Genomic DNA, 19,822 nt, shown 5'->3' on the forward strand with positions numbered 1-19,822 from the left:
TCAGTTTTAGATGGCTTAAATGCCCGTCGCGTGTATATAAACGCATGACCAATTTTCCAATTGATTTTATGTCAGTCATCCCAGTGAGCAATTTGTGCTTGATACTCAACTCAACAATTTGGAACCCACAGATTGATTTGCATTTTCTCCCTCAAATGTAAAAAAAAAAACAGGCTATTGGTTTAGTGCAGAAAAACACTTTCACAGCCAAATCACAACACCCACAAATTCAAAACACTGCAGAGAACCCACTTTTTAAAATCTCTTTATTAATTTTTTTTCTTATATTCAACGTTTGATATTTGAAGCAGGGATAATGAACAGAAACGCTGAGCAGACCTCCACACAAGGCTTAATCCCGGTCTTGTTTTTCTTCTGCGATTACTTTCTTTGTTTCAAATATTGATAACACCTGTGATGAAATGGAGGTTCTGTTTTTCTCACGATGCATTTGATGGCATTTGATGGAACACAAACAAGGGGAAACATTTAACACCCACCATAACCCAACTCCCAGACAAATACCCTCTTCAGCACAACCACCGAACATTAAAAGAAAAAGAAAAGTACAAAGGAACAAAAAAAAAGAAAAGAAAAAGGTCATGTTATTTACAAAACTTTCAGTTATTTTCTAGGCCTTTATTACAAAACATACATCTACCTTTCAACTGCATTTTTCCAACCTACGGTGTCCCTTTGAACAGCTACCAGCTAATAATCCTCACGTCACGACTCCTGTGCCTAGAGTGCTACAAAGCCATAGTGGCAGTTTGATGTACGAGATAGGGCAGTATAGTCGCAGACAACAGGTCTTCTGTGAGACCCACGTTTCCACAGCACTCTGCATCTCAGAGGTTTCTCTTGCTAGTGGTCTATGCTAACAAGTGGTGCTCAAATTCAGAATTGTATCTCAAAAACTACCAACGAGTCAATGGGCTACGCATGCAGCTGACAGCTTCCCAGTTTTACTTTTTTTTTTATTTTTAATTTTTTTTTAAATACCCGTACCGTGGTGGAAAGCGTTCAGTTGTTAGGCGCATTCGTATAAACTGGCATCCGATTTCATTTGTGAATGCTACGCAACAAACCTCAAGACGAAATGCTGCTCTGTGCGCGTTGCGCTGTGGGATGGATTGGGAAGACTGGACAACATCCAGGGGGGCTGACATGCTCTGAATTTGTTCCCCTGATCAGAGTGTAAGCGTCAAGTACTTCATTTGTTCAGCATCTCAAAGTGTAGTTAAACGTGTGCGCCTATCCAATGTCACTTCTAAGCAACTCTAAGTCAAAACTATTCACACAGTCCCTCTAATCAACACTCCCACAGTCTCCTCTATGGCACTTTCAGGTCTTTGCAGTGGTAACAAACTTTTTAAAGGCAAATAACAGACCGAACGACTACCTGTCTCACCTTCTGTCTGAAAAATGAACTAAAATATCAAGACAACAGAGCTTTTATCGCACTTGGCAAATCCATTATAAGAAACGGGGACAGTCTAAATGGGCCCATATTTTTCTTGTTATCCGACTTTATAAACTTGGGACATTTGGAGGAATATCCTTTCCCAAAAAAAAAAGCAAAACAAAAAAAAAACAAAAAAAAACAATAAGTGGAAGTGCTAAGGGGGATAAGTGGAGGGAAATGCAAAGAGCATAGCTGGGACAAGAAACAGACCAAAATTAACAGTGAACCAGTGACCCAACTATTCAATTCATCAGAGATACGGGGAAACCTCAGTCACATTCTGCTGTGAGTCCATTTCATAACCAACCCCTCCCTCATGTTTCCTGCCTGTGAAGACGAACCACGAGAAAAAAAAAGAAAGGTACACCCATACAACATTACCCAGTAGGCTCAGGACATATGTGGCATGTATCTGCGTATACTTCAAGCCGTAAAACTTTAGAATAGTTTCTGAAATGAGTGGCAGCTTTATCAACCAGCAGTTAAAAAGTGAAGTCATGGTGGGATCACTTAACTGTTGATTTTTTCAAGCAAGACCGTTAATGTTTGAATCTGAGATGGCGATGGCACATAATGGACTGAAAATTTGGAGAATCCATCTGTACTTGACTACACTTGAATCTTAAAACATGAGCAAGTCTATACATACTCATCATTGAGGTTAGTGAGTGAACCTCTTCTAAAAAAAAACAAAGCACAGCTTGCAGGGCTTTTCTGGGGAAAGGCTGAAATTCCACAATGTCAATGGTCTTCCCAAAGGCAGAACATACACAAATTATATCCATAAAACCCCATAAATGTCACAATTACACCTCACCACTGGACCAGAGTCAGCACCATGAACTAGAGCGATTTCAGAATGTAGAGAGGAATTTTACAAAGTGTCCTTTTTCACACAAACAATGGTAAAACAACGGCAAATTGGTGTCTTTTACTCCTAAATGGACAATGCATATTATTTCACCAGTACAAAAGGTCTGCATGTTTACATCAACTGTTGGAAGGGGGAAGGTAGGGGACATGCCAGAAAGGAGGCATGAATTTACAACACAGACAGTGAGAATTATCTATCATTTATGTCTGAGAGTCCTCAGTGTCAAAGACTGTTGCAGCCAAACTGAATAACTCTGGAGCAATTTTCTCCTTAAATTGGTTTTGAATTGTCAGTCAATATCTTTTTTTTTGTTAATTGTTTTTTACAGTAATTGATAAAATGGGTGACCTCCCCCCCATTGCAGGTCTACTGCATTCAGCCTCACCATTTGCATTTTGAAACTCCCCCCCCCAAAAAAAAAAAAAAAAACGAAGAAAAAAACGAAGAAAAAAAAATACTGTCAATCAGGTGTAAACAGAATTCATTTGAATTTGGCAACAGTATAAGAGGGGTATGGAGCTACTGAAATACTGATACCTACTTAGAAAAAACATTTGGGTATACCATAGTAAATAGACGTTGTTCACATTGGGATTTTCTTGGTCATATTTCTAAAATGAGAAGGAATATGTAAGACTTTTTTTTAATACAATAATCACATAATAAAAATTACTGCCACAAATTAATAAGAGTAGATTTATCTTTCAACAGAAAGCAAGAATATTTTCTGCAAAACTATGCCACGCGTCCTTCTTCCATCTGTCTTAACGGGGGGTTAGGGGCTGGATAAGAAAAAAGTTCATCTGGAATGTTGCTAGGGATCGTTGTGAGGCAGGCCTCAGGAGGAACGCTGTCATTGAGATTGGCAGTGACTGGTCCCGCCTACCTCCCAGCCAATGGAACGTCCTGAATTGTAGTGGGTTTGGGAAAGGGTCCTTTAAATGGCAATTTTGGACATCTGCTCTTCAAGTTTGATGATTCGCTTCTCCTGACTGCTGACCAGATCCTTGAGAGATTTGATCTCTTTCAAGATCTCTTCCAGCTTGGCTTCACTTTTCTGCGTGAAACAGGAGGGGAACACATGAGAAAATTTCTTGGCATGCTCATACTTATCGATCACAAAGGCACGTCTGCGGTCAAACATGGGAGCGATGTCGAACATGATCCCTTGTACAGATTTCTATACTGACAAAAGCATAACCTCTTTTCCTAAATTGCTACATATTCACAGCATGAGCCATGTTGGCAGGGCCTGGAATATTGAGGGTTAACACATTTTGCAGGCTGCATTGCAGGAGCCCCAGTGAACTACAATATGATTACAGGCCAGAGTTGAAGAGAGATGAAGCAGAGGCCCATATGGGCTGGGACCAAGGCGGGTGGCTATGTTGTGGGTGAGGTGGGGCAGGACGCCCAGCAGCAAGGCGCCCAGAGGAGCAGCAGCAGAGTCTTAGTTTGTGGGTCAGAGAAGGGGTTGAACAACATCTACAAACCACCTCATGAAGTCAGCCAGTAATCTGCCATGCTTCTTAAAAATATATAATCAGTCTGGGAACGCTTGCATGTTCCAGAGAGACAGCTGCAGTGATTATGGTAGAATTGAGGGGCATTAATTACCGAATCACAGTGGTGAAGCTAAGGGTGTTGAAACCCTAGCAATGCAGAGTAGAGTAGCCCACTATACATATCAAAATGGCAAAAAATGCAAACATCCGTTAACATGTTTAAACGTCCAAAATCTCACCTCCGTGACAACATTGAACAGTGACAGAAAAAAGTAGTACAGTGTTAAGTCCTAACTATGGAGCAAGGTCTAAATTTGCTTTATACTCAATGTAACAGATCCCAAAGTTGCACTGTTGTTCCTTAAACAATAAAACTTACAATGGATGGAGTGGGAGAGGCAGACTTGTTAGCGGGGCCTGTGTTCTCTGTGTTCTTGGTCAGCTTGTTGTCCAGAATGTTCTTCTTAACAACCTTGAGGTCACGATTCTTGCCTGGGACATAGCCATGTTTGAGGGAGATGAGGATGGGGTCCCCGTTCTTGCCCTCAAACCACTCTTCGGCTTCCAGGGCAGGGTCCGGTCCTGCCGTGTCTGGGTACAAGTCGTCCTGGAACAGGTCCGACTGGAGGGGACGGGTTGAAAGAAAACTGTCAGGAAATACTATACACATAAAACCCCAACTACACAGCTACTTAACAGCATAGCCTGTGATAGAGAAAGCTGTGCCAAGTTGCCATTCAGGATACTTACCTTTCTAGGTACAGTCATGATGATAGGCTCGCACTTCCTTTCATGCAGCTTATAGAATCTGTTAACACACAATTACAAAGAACAATTATCCACACCCTTGCGTACAGCTACAAGAGTGTACAGACAATACACAATTTAATTCATCACAGTAGCTCTGTTCCTCTCGGGCTTCATAGGAGCTTGTACATTATATTGTGAGTAAATACTACCTTCTAGTGGAGAAAGTAAAAATTCCACTTCACTTAATTGGTCAAGGGTGAATATCAGACCCAGTTATTGCCTAACTACCTCTCTGTTTGGTAGGACTCTCAGGTCGAATCTTAAGATTTGAATCTGCTTCAAAATTAATTTTAAAAAATTCAGCACTCAAACTCTTATTCATGTATTGAACAGGAAAATGTATCACTGATTGATTTTTGAAAATTCAAAATGTAATATCATGGTGTAGGTAGTACCTTATGTTTTTAAAAAAAATGTAAAATTGATATTTATTTGCAAGATGCAGTAGTTAATTTGCTGCTTATGAACCATCTTCTCTTAGTGGTACACCTCCAGCTTATTACAAACCCCAATTCCAATGAAGTTGGGACGTTGTGTAAAATGTGAATAAAAACAGAATACAATGATTGGCAAATCCTTTTCAACCTATATTCAACTGAATACACTACAAAGACAATATATTTAATGTTCAAACTGATAAACTTTATTGTTTTTTGCAAATATTCACTCATTTTGAATTTGATGCCTGCAACACGTTCCAAAAAAGCTGGGGCAGGGGCAACAAAAGACTGGGAAAGTAGAGGAAATGCTCAAAAAACACCTGTTTGGAACATTCCACAGGTGAACAGGTTAATTGGAAACAGGTGAGTGTCATGATTGGGTATAAAAGGAGCATCCCCGAAAGGCTCAGTGTTCACAAGCAAGGATGGGGCGAGGTTCACCACTGTGAACAACTGCGTGAGCAAATAGTCCAACAGTTTAAGAACAACGTTTCTCAATGTAAAATTGCAAGGAATTTAGGGATTTCATCATCAACAGTCCATAATATCATCAAAAGATTCAGAGAATCTGGAGAAATCTCTGCACGTAAGCGGCAAGGCTGAAAACGAACATTGAATGACCGTGACCTTCGATCCCTCAGGCGGCACTGCATTAAAAACCGACATCATTCTGTAAAGGATATTACCACGTGGGCTCAGGAACACTTCGGAAAACCATCGTCAGTTAACACAGTTCGCCTCTACAAGTGCAAGTTAAAACTCTACCATGCAAAGCGAAAGCCATATATCAACAACACCCAGAAACGCCGCCGGCTTCTCAGGGCCCAAGTTCATCTGAGATGGACTGACGTAAAGTGGGAAAGTGTGCTGTGGTCTGACGAGTCCACATTTCACATTGTTTTTGGAAATCATGGACGTCGTGTCTTCCGGGCTAAAGAGGAAAAGGACCATCAAGATTGTTATCAGCACAAAGTTCAAAAGCCAGCATCTGTGATGGTATGGGGGTGTGTTAGTGCCCATTGCATGGGTAACTTGCACATCTGTGAAGGCACCATTAACGCTGAAAGGTACATACAGGTTTTGGAGCAACATATGCTGCCATCCAAGCGACGTCTTTTTCAGGGACGTTCCTGCTTATTTCAGCAAGACAATGCCAAGCCACATTCTGCACGTGTTACACCAGCGTGGCTTCATAGTAAAAGAGTGCAGGTACTAGACTGGCCTGCCTATAGTCCAGACCTGTCTCCCATTAAAATGTGTGGCGCATTATGAAGCACAAAATACGAAAACGGAGACCCCGGACTGTTGAGCAACTGAAGTCGTACATCAAGCAAGAATGGGAAAGAATTCCACCTATAAAGCTACAACAATTAGCACCCTCAGTTCCCAAACGCTTATTGAGTGTTGTTAAAAGGAAAGGTGATGTAACACAGTGGTGAACATGCCCCTGTCCCAGCTTTTTTGGAACGTGTTGCAGGCATCAAATTCAAAATGAGTGAATATTTGAAAAAAACAAAACAAAACAAAGTTTATCAGTTTGAACATTAAATATCTTGTCTTTGTAGTGTATTCAATTGAATATAGGTCAAAGAATTTGCAAATCATTGTATTCTATTTTTATTTACGTTTTACACAACGTCCCAACTTCATTGGAATTGGGGTTTGTACATTCAACACATTGGTTTGCTGTATCCTAGTGTGTCAGCTCTTTGTTTTGACCGTGCCATTTTCTTATCCTTTTATAAATGCAGGATCAGATGGCCTCCACATCTTTTGTCCAGTTGCAAATTGTTAACAGATATCTGAAGTGGGAAAATTATCTAAGCTATTTGTTTTGTCTATAATTAGATCAACCTGAGATTGCACTGTTCTGTGACAACTGTCAGAGAGGAGCTATTTGCGTGATGCTGCATTTAGCCTATATTGATTTTATTAATGTCCAGTATAAGGATTAAGATGTGAACGTACTCAAATTTTGATAATTCTCATAGGTCTGGATCCAAAATTGTTTATATGAGATAGCCCTACTGCTTGTTTGGTCTTACCTAGCTATTTCACACTTGTTGACGTCAAGGCCCCTCTTTGGCATGTAGCCCATGCCTCTCTGGGGCTCCTTGGTGGTGAAAGTGTTGAGGTAGTGGACATATGGCGCCTCGTCCGTGATCTCAAAGTAGCGGATGCTGCTGTCACCCTGTAAAACAGAGATAGAAGAGGCTCATAAAGTCTTATATTTGGCCAAAAGAAAAATATATGCCAAAATAACATGTAGGAGCCAAATATGTTGTTGGAATAACCAGACTTTGTTATTTACTGTGTGTACATTGGGTGTCGCTTTGCTGGTATCTAGGGCTCAGGTATATAGGTATTGTTGTCGTCAGGTGTTTGACCCCAGAAAGGCAAAGGGTTTTTGACTGCTGTGGCGCTCAACGTTTGTCATGCTGTAAGTTGTGTATTTGGTCTACTGATGGAAACTGGGAAATTGACTTTATTCATACATGTATGGAAGAAGCAATAAAAAGAATTATGTAACCGAATAACAACCTATAGATTCTGTACTGACTGCAACACAACAAGTGGTAGTGTATGGTACCATTAAACCAAAGCAAAGCGTGTCAGCTTGGTCACTTCTGGGTTGGACATCTCAGTAGCTCAAAGTAATAGACTGAGCTCCTACACTACATCTGGATATTATTTAAGTGAAGAATAATTTATTGAGTGCTTAAAACAACATCTTACCTTCCCACACAGGTAAACCACATTGGTATCTGGGTCATAGAAGGGCAGGAGCACTCCATTGCTGGTATCCATCTCATGAACAGAAATGGCCTCATCCATGCTTTGCTGAAACAAGGCATGAAGACAAGTCAGTGATTCTGTTGGAGTTAACTAGCTGAAGAACAAAAATATTTCTGATGCAGGAGGTTTAGGGATCTGGGGGAATAATGTACTGCTGGTTAGCCCAGAAGATTGTATTGTATAGGGTCGAGGATAATGCAGTTTTATGTTTTTTTCAAAACCACACATATCCAACTTGACATCTGCCACTGAACATACTTGCAGGCTTTCTCTTTTGCCAGTCACCCCCCCCCCCCAAAAAAAAATTGAAGTGCCATTTGTCAAATTAGCTATACAACGTTGTTATGGAATCTTGACACTCATAGAGCTGTATGCTTATTAATATACTGCATTTCAGTTTAAAGAAAATCCATCAGTCAGTTAGCTTCCTGTGACTCAAGTGCTGAAAAGCCACACTATCGCTGTACAGTGAAGACACCACAAAGCGTCAACTTACTGGGTTCCAGAGGGCGAGCTGTCTCTCACTCATACGACTGAAACCTGTGGTGAAGACATTCCCATCAGCCAAGAAAATTGCCCTCATGGGTCGAGCTCCCTCATGTGCCTTCTCCTTCTCCTGTGAAGTATATTTCAAAACAAATAAAAATCCAACCCTTCATATCAACTCCTGGGGGGGCAAAGTCACTGTTTTCTGAATCTGATTGTAAAATCAAGCTGTTTAGTGGGAGCATAACCCACCCCACCCCCCCAAAAAGCTCCACACCAGTGTGTTTAGAGTAGAGGGTCACCTACAGAACAATGTTCATGCAGGTTGTAGGGATTTTGGGCCTTCCACCTTCCACTTGAGCCTTCCACTTTAAGGATTGTTTTCCCTGCCCATTATGCCCCCATGTAAGCCAATTCGAAATTAAAATGATTATGAAAGAAAAACACCCTCAATTCAGTTTATTGGTAACCAAAACTGGGTTCTGGATCCTCAGGATATAAATAATAACTTTATTTATATAGTACCTTCCAATACTGCCATTACAAAGTGCTTCACAAAGGCAGGACAATTAATTACAAAATCATAGTCAATGAACAAAATAACTAAACAGTTAAAAACAGGGATAAAAGTAACACAAAAAAGTAACAGATAAAATACTTAAGTAAAAGTCATATGGTAAAAGTAAGTCTTGAGAGACGCTTTAAAAGAAGGCAGTGAATTTTCTAGTCGAAGATCCTCAGGTAAGCTACTCCTAAGGGTTGGGGCTGTAACAGCGAAAGCCCCGTCACACTTGGTCTGCAGCCTAGACTGGGGAATAGCTAACAGGGCCTTATTAAAGGATCTCAAAATACAGGCTGGTGAGTAATGATTTAGAGGTTCAGCTAGGTAGCGCATTGCTATACCATGCAGGGCCTTAAAAGTCAAGACTTTTAAAATCGATTCTAAAGCGAACAGGCAGCCAGTGAAGGGAAACCAAAAAGGGGAGATATGATCATGCTTTCGTGATTTGGCTAAATCTGGTGGCTGTGTTTTGGACACTCTGAAGCAATGCAATCATGTTTTGGCAAAGGCATGTAAATGCAACATTACAATAATTCAGATGAGAAGTAATGAAAGCATGAATAACTCTGAAGATCATTTAAAGTTATAAAAGATCTAATTCTAGAGATATTTTCAAGTGGAAGAAACATGACTGAGCTAGCCTCTTAACATGGGGCTCGAAAGTGAGACTCTGATCTAAAATAACTCCAAGGTTCTTAGCAGTGGGTACAACAACATGCTGAGCTAGAGTGCCAAGAGCAGGCAGAACTTGGCCATAAGTGTGCTCAGGGCCTATAATAAGGACTTCTGTTTTGGAAGAGTTAAGCTGAAGAAAATTTTCAACCATCCAATCCTCAACTGCAGTTGGGCAATTATGCAGAGAAGATAACTTAGCTAATTCAGAATGTTTGCAGACAAGTACAATTGAGTATCATCTGCATAGCAATGAAATTAGATATCATGCTCTTTGATAATGTGCCCCAGTGGGTGTACATAAAGAGAAAATTAAATTGTTCCTAGAAAGGAGCCCTGTGACACACCATACATATATAATGCTTCTGGGACAACCCAAGTTATCAACCTTTCAGTTATAATGCTATGATCCACCGTATCAAAAGTGGCGCTAAGATCAAGCAGAATCAGCACCGAGAATTCACCTGCATCAGCCTTCATCAAAATATCATTGATAACTCCAATAAGAGCAGTCTCTGCTGTATTTGTGCTGGAAATCTGACTGAAAAATTTTCAAAAATATGATTACAAATCAAGACTTCCAACAATTGATTTGAGACAAATTTCTCTTGGATTTTTGATAAAAACGGAAGCTTAGAAACTGGTCTATAGTTGCTATGGTCAGTGGGATCAGAACCAGGTTTTATGAGAAGTGGCTGAACACTAGCAGTTTTAAAATAATCGAGAACACAACCAGATGATAAAGAACTGCGGATGACCGAAAGCAGGCAAGGGGCTACATTATCTAGAACAGGGGTGGCTAACCATGTGCCATGGAGAGCCATGTGTGTGCAGGTTTTCATTCCAACCCGACTCCACACCAGGTGATTTCACTGATACATTCTTTCTCTTTGGTTGAAGGGTTGCGAATCAGTGAAATCACTTGGTGTGGAGTCCGTCTGGAATGAAAACCTACACACACATGGCTCTCCACGGCACATGGTTGGCCATCCCTAATCTAGAACCTTTAATAAGAATTTGGTAGGTATTATTTCCAGTGGACTTATTGATGGTGTCATGTGTGAAATGATTTCAATTAATTCATGGATAGTAATTTCCTTAAAAACACAAAAGTATTCAACTGAGGACAAGATAAGTCTGACACAGAAGGGGTGGGGGGTGGTGAATCTTTGATCGAATGTCCTAAATCTTGCCTATGAAAAAGGTTAAAAACCTTTCACATTCTGCATTTGAAGTGATAGGGACACCAGGAGAATCAGGGTTCACTAAACAATCTTCTTCTCCTTTTGGCTGCTCCCGTTAGGGGTCACCACAGCGGATCACCTGTTACCATCTCTTCCTGTCCACTGCATCTTCCTCTGTCAAGCCAACCACCTACAAGTTCTCCCTCACCACATCCATAAACCTCCTCTTTGGCCTTCCTCTTTTCCTCTTGCCTGGCAGCTCCATCTTCAGCATCCTTCTTCCAATACACCCAGCATCTCTCCTCCTCATGTCCAAACCATCTCAAAACTGAGCTCTAACTCTAATACACTCATTCCTAATCCTGTCCATCTTCGTCACTCCCAATGAAGATCTTAACATCAACTCTGCCACATCCAGCTCCGCCTCCTGTCTTTTCATCAGTGCCACTGGCTCCATCATCCATTATCCAAACCGCTTATCCTGCTCTCAGGGTCGCGGAGATGCTCGAGCCTATCCCAGCAGTCATTGGGCAGGCGGGGAGACACCCTGGACAGGTCATCAGCCCATCACAGTCTCTGACAGAGACTGTGAAGTTTGAGGAGAGAGAGGAGGTTTGAGGAGATAGAGGAGAGAGGTTTGGAGACATCACTGTCTCCAAACCGTACAAAATAGCTGGTCTCACTACCATCTTGTAAACCTCCCCTTTCACTCTTGCTCGACCTTACTGTCACAAATCACTATTGACACTCCTCCACCCAGCCTGCATTCTCTTCTTCACCTCTCTTCTGCACTCCCCGTTACTTTGAACAGTTCACCCCAAGTATTTAAACTCATCCACCTTCGCCACCTCTACTCCTTGCATCCTCACCGTTCCACTGTTCTCCCTCTCGTTCATGAATATGTATTCCATCTTGCTCCTACCGACTTTCATTCCTCTTCTCTCCACCTCTCCTCAACCTACTCTCACTACAAATGACAATATCATCCGTGAACATCATAGTTCACGGAGACTCCTTCCTGATCTTGTCCATCAACCTGTCCATCACCACTGTAAACAAGAAAGGGCTCAGAGCCGATCTTTAATGTAACCCCACTTCCACCTTGAACCCATCTATCACTCCTACCGCATCGCACTGCCCTCATACGTATCATGCACCATTCTTACATACTTCTCTGCCACTCCCGACTTCCTCATACAATACCACACCTCCTCTCTCAGCACCCTGTCATATGTTTTCTCTAAATACACAAAGACACAATGAAACTCCTTCTGACCTTCTCTATACTTCTCCATCAACATTCTCAAAACAAACATTGCATTTGTAGTGCTCTTTCATGGCATGAAACCATACTGCTACTCGCTAATCATCACCTCTCCTCTTAACCTAGCTTCCACTACTCTTTCCCATATCTTCATGCTATGGCTGATTAACTTTATACCTGTGTAGTTACTACAGCTCTGTACATCACCTTTATTCTTGAAAATCAGTACCAGCACACTTCTTCTCCACTCCTCAGCCATCCTCTCACTTTCCAAGATTGTGTTAAACATCTAGTTGAAAACTCAACTACCATTTCTCCTCAACGCCTCCATGGCTCCACAGGTATGTCATCTGGACCAACCGCCTTTCCACTCTTCATCCTCTTCATAGCTGCCCTCACTTTATCCTTGCTAACCCTTCATACTTCCTGATTCACTATCCCCACATCATCAAACCTTCTTTCACCCTCATTTTCTTGATTCATCAGCCCCTCAAAGTACCGTTTCACCATCTCAACACACTCTCCTCGCTTGTCAGCACATTTCCATCGATATCCTTCATCAACTTAACCTGCTGCACATCCTTCCCAGCTCAGTCCCTCTGTCTTGCCAATTGGTACAAGTCCTTTTCTCCTTCCAGGGTTGACAAACAATCAACAGTCTTAAATAAGAATCTGGGCTTGTTCTGCTTGGGGATGATGAGCTCTGAAAAATATTTTGCTCTTGAATCTTTAATTTCACTCCTATACGATTGTAACAAAAGATTCATATGCACATAGTGTACTGGGAGCTTTGATTTTTTTCCCCACTGTCTTAGCATTCCTATACTCAATTTTCAGGGTACGGATTCTTTCAGTAATCCAAGGTGATACAAAAAATGATTTTGATCTTGATATACGTTTTAGTGGAATGACATTATCTAAAGCAGTTGTGTTACTATGAAAGCAGTTAACTAAATCATTAGTGTTTGAAAGCAAATCTAAGGATTCACTAGACTTCACAAATAATGCAAAAAAAGAAAAAAAAATCTGGGAAGCGCTCTCATATTTGACTTTTTATTACTAGACGGATGTTTCAGCTCAAACATCCTTACTTAATATTCAATCGTAGCAAAAGTGACAATGACGGAATCTGTTGTCCGGGACGTCGATGTGGCAATAACAGATATATTTTTTATTTTATTTTAATCTAATCCTAAATGTAAACTGTCTAATTTAACAAGATTCAGTTTCATCTGAGTGATATGCAATGACTATCAAAATTAAAAACACCGGTCAATCTAATTTCATTGAAAGCTCTGCTCACCGCCACAATCTGCTCCTTGCGGGGGTCGATGACACGGATGTTCTTGTCCTTACAGGCGGTACAGATGAGGCTGCCATTGCGGTTCCAGGAGACGCTGTAAATGACGTCAGGATGCATGTCCTCCAAAGTGATCATGGCCTCACCTGTGCCCACGTTCCAGATGACAATCTGGTTGTCGCAGCCTGGCAGTAGACAAGAGAGAGGGCTTAGCAACACCTGAGCACCACATCAAACACAGGGGGGCTGCTGATAGATCACACTGCTGTGAGCACAGCTGCTTCCCTAACAAAGTGGCTTTCATTTTTAGATCTGCGTTGACCCCAAGAATCAATGACAGGGTGCCTATCTATCGGAGAGTTAAATTTAATAATTTTCAGGACCTTTTTAAGACCAAATATAAAAATAAATTTGAGATCAATTTTAGGTCAAGTAATGAGGGGAGGTTTTAGTCGATAGATCAAACAAATAGGGGTAATTCTCGGATTTTTCCAAAATGAGGGGCACAAAGAGACCACAATTTGCTGAGAGGGGTCCATTTAATGTCATACAGTACGGTCAGCTTTATAAATATTACTTTGGTGAAAATATTTTTGACACTTTGACTCATGACTTATTTAGCATTGTACAGCCCAACAATGATAAGTAGCAGCCCAACAATATGTCTGGAATTTGACTTCAATTTCATTATAACAATTCATATCTAGAGTACAAAGAATAGATTCACAAAAGTAGACTACTGATTGCCGTACTGTATAACTGTATATTCAACTTATTCTGAGTCCAATGACAGAATAACAGGCAGGTTTTTCTACTATCAACACAGTGACCTGAGGAAGGTAATTTCCCTTTCATTTTTTTAAGCGATACATTCATCTCAATTTTTTGGACAAATATTGCAGGTGTTGTATAGTTACGTACTGTATGTTTGGTTTAGTGCAGAGGTAAGGATAAAGTAGGGAAAGGGTAGGTTTAGAACTGAACCATTCTAGTTTCTTTTAAGCCATAGCGGTTTCTGTTAGGGCTCGGTCTGTTGACCAACCTGGCAACCAGCAATGAGAGCGGGGGAGGGGCGCGTCTGAAACACCTGCAGCCTGCCTACTCGTTAACCACTCTAGTATAAGTTTGTTTGCTTTCCAGAACTCGTCGCGAGTTCGTCCTGAACAGTCCCGTGAGTAAATTCTTCGTCTCGAGTTTTGTGACATTTCTGTGTCTCCCGGTGGAGTACAGATTGTAGTATTCTCCGTGTTTTTGCTTGTTTGATTATTCCCTTGTGTCAGTTCTCCTTGAGAGCTTGTTCGGAGAAGAACTCTCTTTGTGTTTTCCCCATTGGATTTTCCCATCGTGATTTTCTAGTTGAGATCAAGTTTTTGATATTCTAATTTCTCCTCTCTCACTGTGGATCTTATTACTCGGTTGGACTTCTACCTTAAAGGAGCAGTTTGTGTTTTTTCCCCTTTCGGACTTTAAAGGAGCAGTTTGTGTTTTTTCCCTTTCGGACTTTAAAGGAGCAGTTTACGTTTTTTCCCTTTCGGACTTTAAAGGAGCAGTTTACTTTTTTCCCTTTTCGGATTAAGGGGGCAGTTTACGTTTTCCCATTTTTAAGAAGCTATTCTCAAGTTCCGCCTGAAGCGCCTCCCCCTTCTGTCCAGGCCCGGCCGGCTCTCCTCTACGAGTCCTGCCAGGTTGGTGCTTTACTTTGTCTTGTGTTGTCGCTATTGGGTTCGTTCTACAAACCTTAACAGTACGAACTCGCCTTCACTATGAACCCAGACAACCCAGACGCCAATCCTGTCCAGGCTGCTCTCTATAAGCAGATTCAGCTTACAGCCTCCCACGGCCAGCAACTACAAGAGGCCGCTGTTGCCATGCAGGGCCTCCGGGCTCAGGTGCAACCCCTCCAGGCTTCGGTGGATTCTCTTTCGGCCCAGCAAGCGGCGCTCGCGAGCCAACAAGAGGAGGTTCTTAAGCAGTTGCAAACTCTCACAGCGGCTATCACCATCCAGCCAGCTGTCCTACCAGTTCCGGCCGCCCCTCCTCCAGCAGTGCCCGCAGCCGTTGCCTTAGACAATCCTACCGTTTATGTTTCGGATTTCCGGGAGCCCAGTATCTCCAATCCCAGGCCTTTTGATGGCAACTTTGAGACCTGTGCCACGTTCATCATGCAGTGTGAGCTTGTCTTCGCCCACCATTCCAGGGGGTTCACCACAGATGCTGCAAAAGTTGCTTACGTGACTAACCTGCTGACTGGCCGCGCTGCTCAGTGGGCCACTGCTTCCTGGTCCATGGGGGCCAGTTTCTGCTCTTCCTACGATGACTTTGTGGCTGAGCTTCGGAAGGTATTCCATCATCCAGTTTACGGTCAGGATCCGGGTGTCCGATTGAGCAGGATCCAGCAGGGCAGTGGCAGTGTCACTGACTACTCAGTCGAGTTCAGGCTGGCTGCGGCTGAGAGTGGCTGGAACGACCAGTCACTTCGGGTAACCTTCCGTAGGGGCCTCAGCGATGCCGTCAAGGATCAGCTAGCCACCCGGGAGGATCCTACCTCTCTCGACGACCTTATCAGCCTTGCCATCCGCATCGATGGACGTCTCCGCGAGAGAAGGCGCGAGCGAGGTCTACGGGGAACCGTTTCTACCTCTCAGCCATCCAGAGCTTCCGAAGGGGGCTCTTCTTCGTCGCACTCCACTTCCCCTGTGGCAAGCCTCTCCTCCTCCCAGACAGTGACAGAGGAGGAACCTATGCAGCTTGGGCGTACACGACTGACTCCCGCTGAACGTGAGGCCCGGTTCAAGGCAGGTCTCTGTCTTTACTGCGGTCTTAAGGGACACCGGATCAGCGAGTGTCCTACGCGGCCAAAAGATTAGGCTCACTGGGACCCCGGGAGATCCTAGTGAGCCGTCTTTCCTGTTCCCGCCATCCTGCTCCGGCTAACCATCTTGTGAGCGTTACCCTGGCTTGGGCAGACCAGCGGCTCACTGTAGGCGCACTCATCGATTCGGGAGCTGATGGGTGTTTCTTGGACTCTACGTTTGCTGCTCAAGCTAACATTCCATGTGAGGAATTGGAGAGGCCAATAGAGGCCTTTGCTCTGGATGAGCGCCGCCTGGCCAGTGTTACCCGACAGTCCTGTCCCGTGTCTCTCACTATTGCTGGAAACCATGTGGAGAGCCTTCAGTTCTTCGTCATCCAGTCTCCCTTAGTTCCTGTGATCTTGGGGCGTCCCTGGTTGGCTCAGCATGAGCCACACATTGCTTGGTCGTCTGGTAACATTTTGGAGTGGAGCTCCTCCTGTCACGCCCGGTGTCTTCAGGCCGCACCTGGTCCAGCAGTCCAGACTGTTCCGATTGCCCCTCCTCCCGATCTTTCCTCTGTTCCTCCCGAGTATCATGATCTCGGGGAGGTCTTCAGCAAGACGCGGGCTCAGTCTCTCCCTCCGCATCGGCCATATGATTGTGCTATCAACCTCCGTCCTGGGGCCTCTCTCCCTAGCAGTCGTCTTTACAGCCTTTCCATCCCCGAGAAGGCTGCTATGGACGATTACATTTCAGAATCGTTGGCGGCAGGGCTCATCCGACCCTCATCCTCCCAGGTGGCAGCTGGTTTCTTTTTCGTTAAGAAGAAGGATGGTGGTCTCCGACCCTGCATTGATTATCGCCAACTCAACGACATCACCATCAAGAATAAATACCCCCTGCCTCTGATGAGCTCCACCCTCGAACCCCTGACCCAGGCGACTGTCTTCACTAAGCTGGATCTCCGGAACGCCTACCATCTCGTTCGGATCCGGAAAGGGGACGAGTGGAAGACAGCCTTTAAGACTCCCCGTGGTCATTATGAGTACCTGGTAATGCCGTTCGGCCTCACCAACGCCCCGGCGGTGTTCCAGGCACTCATGAATGACATCCTTCGCGACATGCTCGACCAATTCGTTGTCGTCTACCTTGATGACATCCTCATCTTCTCCAGGTCCCTCGAGGAGCATGTCCAGCACGTGCGGCAGGTTCTCGAACGCCTCCTTCGTAACCGGCTGTTCGTCAAGGCTGAGAAATGCCTGTTCCATTCTGAGTCAGTGGACTACTTAGGTTTTATCGTGGAGGGAGGCAAGACTCGAGCTGATCCTCGCAAGATCAAAGCGGTGGTGGAATGGCCGGATCCTAAGTCACGTAAGGAACTGCAGAGCTTCCTCGGGTTCGCGAACTTTTACAGGAGGTTCGTCCGAAACTACAGCTCTGTAGCAGAACCCCTCACCCGTCTAACCTCCCCCTCTCAGCCGTTCGTCTGGTCCCCAGCTGCTCGCTCTGCATTTCTGTCGCTCAAGGAGAGGTTCACCAGTGCCCCCGTCCTACTCCATCCCGATCCCAAGAGGCAGTTCATAGTTGAGGTGGACGCTTCGGACACCGGATTGGGGGCTGTGCTCTCCCAACGATCAGAGGCCGACCAGAAGGTTCATCCTTGCGCGTTCTTCTCCCGCCGGTTCCTTCCCGCCGAGGAGAACTACGATGTTGGTAATCGGGAGCTTCTCGCTGTAGTGGCTGCACTTGAGGAATGGCGCCATTGGCTGGAGGGGGCAGAGCATCCATTTACCATCTGGACTGATCATAAGAACCTGACGTTCATCCGGGCAACCAAACGTCTCAATGGTCGGCAGGCACGGTGGGCCAGCTTCCTCAGTCGGTTCGACTTCACACTGACTTATCGTCCTGGCTCCCGCAACACCAAGGCAGATGCTCTGTCTCGTCAACACCTTAAGGAACCTGTAACGGTGGAACCAAGTCCCGTCCTCCCTGAGACCAAGGTCGTTGGCGTGGTGACCTGGGGCCTTGAAACGGTGGTCAAGCGCGCCTTGCGCTCCAGTCCAGCCCCGAGCAACGTGCCGCCTCGCCGACTGTTTGTTCCGGACTCAGTGAGGTCTCGGGTCCTCAAATGGGGCCACACCAGTCAGCTCGCTTGCCACCCTGGAGTCCACCGCACTTTCACTTTCATAGCTCGACGGTTCTGGTGGCCCACTATGAGGAGGGACGTCAAGGAGTTCGTCATGGCCTGCACCATCTGTGCCCGCAGCAAGGCCTCTCACCAGGCACCGGCTGGTCTGCTGCAGCCCCTTCCTATTCCCAGTCGGCCCTGGTCCCATGTGGCGTTGGATTTTGTCTCTGGACTTCCTCCGTCTCAGGGCAACACAGTGATCCTGACGGTGGTGGATCGCTTCAGCAAGGGTGTTCACCTGGTGGCTTTGCCTAAGCTTCCTTCTGCTTCAGAAACCGCTGACCTCCTGATGAGCCACGTCTTCCGTTTGCATGGACTTCCCAAGGACATTGTGTCAGACAGAGGGCCCCAGTTTGTTTCCCGTGTGTGGCGTGCTTTCTGCAAGGGGTTGGGCGCCTCGGTCAGCCTTTCGTCGGGATATCATCCGCAGACTAACGGACAGACTGAGAGGATGAACCAGAGTGTGGAATCTGCTCTCCGTTGCGTCGCTGCCAAGAAGCCAACCTCCTGGAGTCAGTTTCTCCCCTGGGTCGAGTATGCGGTCAACTCCCTGGTCAGCTCCGCCACCGGCCTCTCGCCCTTTGAGGCATCCCTGGGTTACCAGCCGCCCGTCTTCTCTGCACAGGAGTCCGAAGTGGAGGTTCCTTCCGTGCAGACTCATCTGGACCGCTGTCGTCGTGTCTGGGAGATCACCAGGGCTGCGCTGCTCCGTGCTACGGAACGTGCCAGACGAGGAGCTAACCGTCGCCGATCCACAGCACCAGCTTACCAACCCGGACAGAGAGTCTGGCTGTCCACCAAGGATCTCCCCCTTCAGTCCTCTGCCAAGAAGCTGAATCCCCGGTTCGTTGGACCCTTCGAGATCCAGGAAGTACCCAGTCCTGCAGTTGTGCGTCTTAAGCTCCCGGCCTCCATGAAGATCCATCCGGTTTTTCATGTGTCCCGAGTAAAGCCTGTCTCCGAGAGCCCCCTTATGCCTCCGGCCCCAGCTCCGCCTCCCCCTGAGATTGTGGATGGGCATCCACAGTGGAAGGTCCGTCGGCTGAGGGACGTCCGACGCAGGGGACGGGGGTTCCAGTATTTGGTTGACTGGGAGGGCTATGGGGTGGAGGAACGAAGCTGGGTATCCCGCCAGCTCATCATGGACCCTGGTCTGCTCGCTGAGTTCTATCGCCGTCACCCTGACAAGCCTGGCAGGTCGCCTGGTGGCTCCCGTAGAGGGGGGGGTACTGTTAGGGCTCGGTCTGTTGACCAACCTGGCAACCAGCAATGAGAGCGGGGGAGGGGCGCGTCTGAAACACCTGCAGCCTGCCTACTCGTTAACCACTCTAGTATAAGTTTGTTTGCTTTCCAGAACTCGTCGCGAGTTCGTCCTGAACAGTCCCGTGAGTAAATTCTTCGTCTCGAGTTTTGTGACATTTCTGTGTCTCCCGGTGGAGTACAGATTGTAGTATTCTCCGTGTTTTTGCTTGTTTGAT

General features: G+C 45.1%; 1 protein-coding gene across 2 annotated transcripts in view; it reads right to left on the reverse strand.

The window, feature by feature from the left end:
* Window positions 1-252: 252 nt before the first annotated feature.
* coro1ca (coronin, actin binding protein, 1Ca) overlaps window positions 253-19,822 on the reverse strand; it is a 74,712-nt gene continuing 55,142 nt past the window's right edge. Inside the window, exons 5-11 of one of the 2 annotated variants that reach the window (XM_056275509.1) lie at window positions 13,362-13,543; window positions 8,387-8,506; window positions 7,831-7,935; window positions 7,140-7,285; window positions 4,595-4,652; window positions 4,224-4,466; window positions 253-3,396 (exon numbers count right to left, since the gene is read on the reverse strand). In XM_056275509.1, coding sequence (XP_056131484.1) covers window positions 3,277-3,396; window positions 4,224-4,466; window positions 4,595-4,652; window positions 7,140-7,285; window positions 7,831-7,935; window positions 8,387-8,506; window positions 13,362-13,543 — 974 coding nt within the window. In that variant the 3' untranslated portion in view covers window positions 253-3,276. The remainder of the gene's footprint in view (window positions 3,397-4,223; window positions 4,467-4,594; window positions 4,653-7,139; window positions 7,286-7,830; window positions 7,936-8,386; window positions 8,507-13,361; window positions 13,544-19,822) is intronic. The other variant, XM_056275519.1, reaches the window with a different exon arrangement.

This window comes from Lampris incognitus, chromosome 1, assembly GCF_029633865.1.
Source record: "Lampris incognitus isolate fLamInc1 chromosome 1, fLamInc1.hap2, whole genome shotgun sequence".
In the NCBI taxonomy this organism is placed as follows: Eukaryota; Metazoa; Chordata; class Actinopteri; order Lampriformes; family Lampridae; genus Lampris; species Lampris incognitus.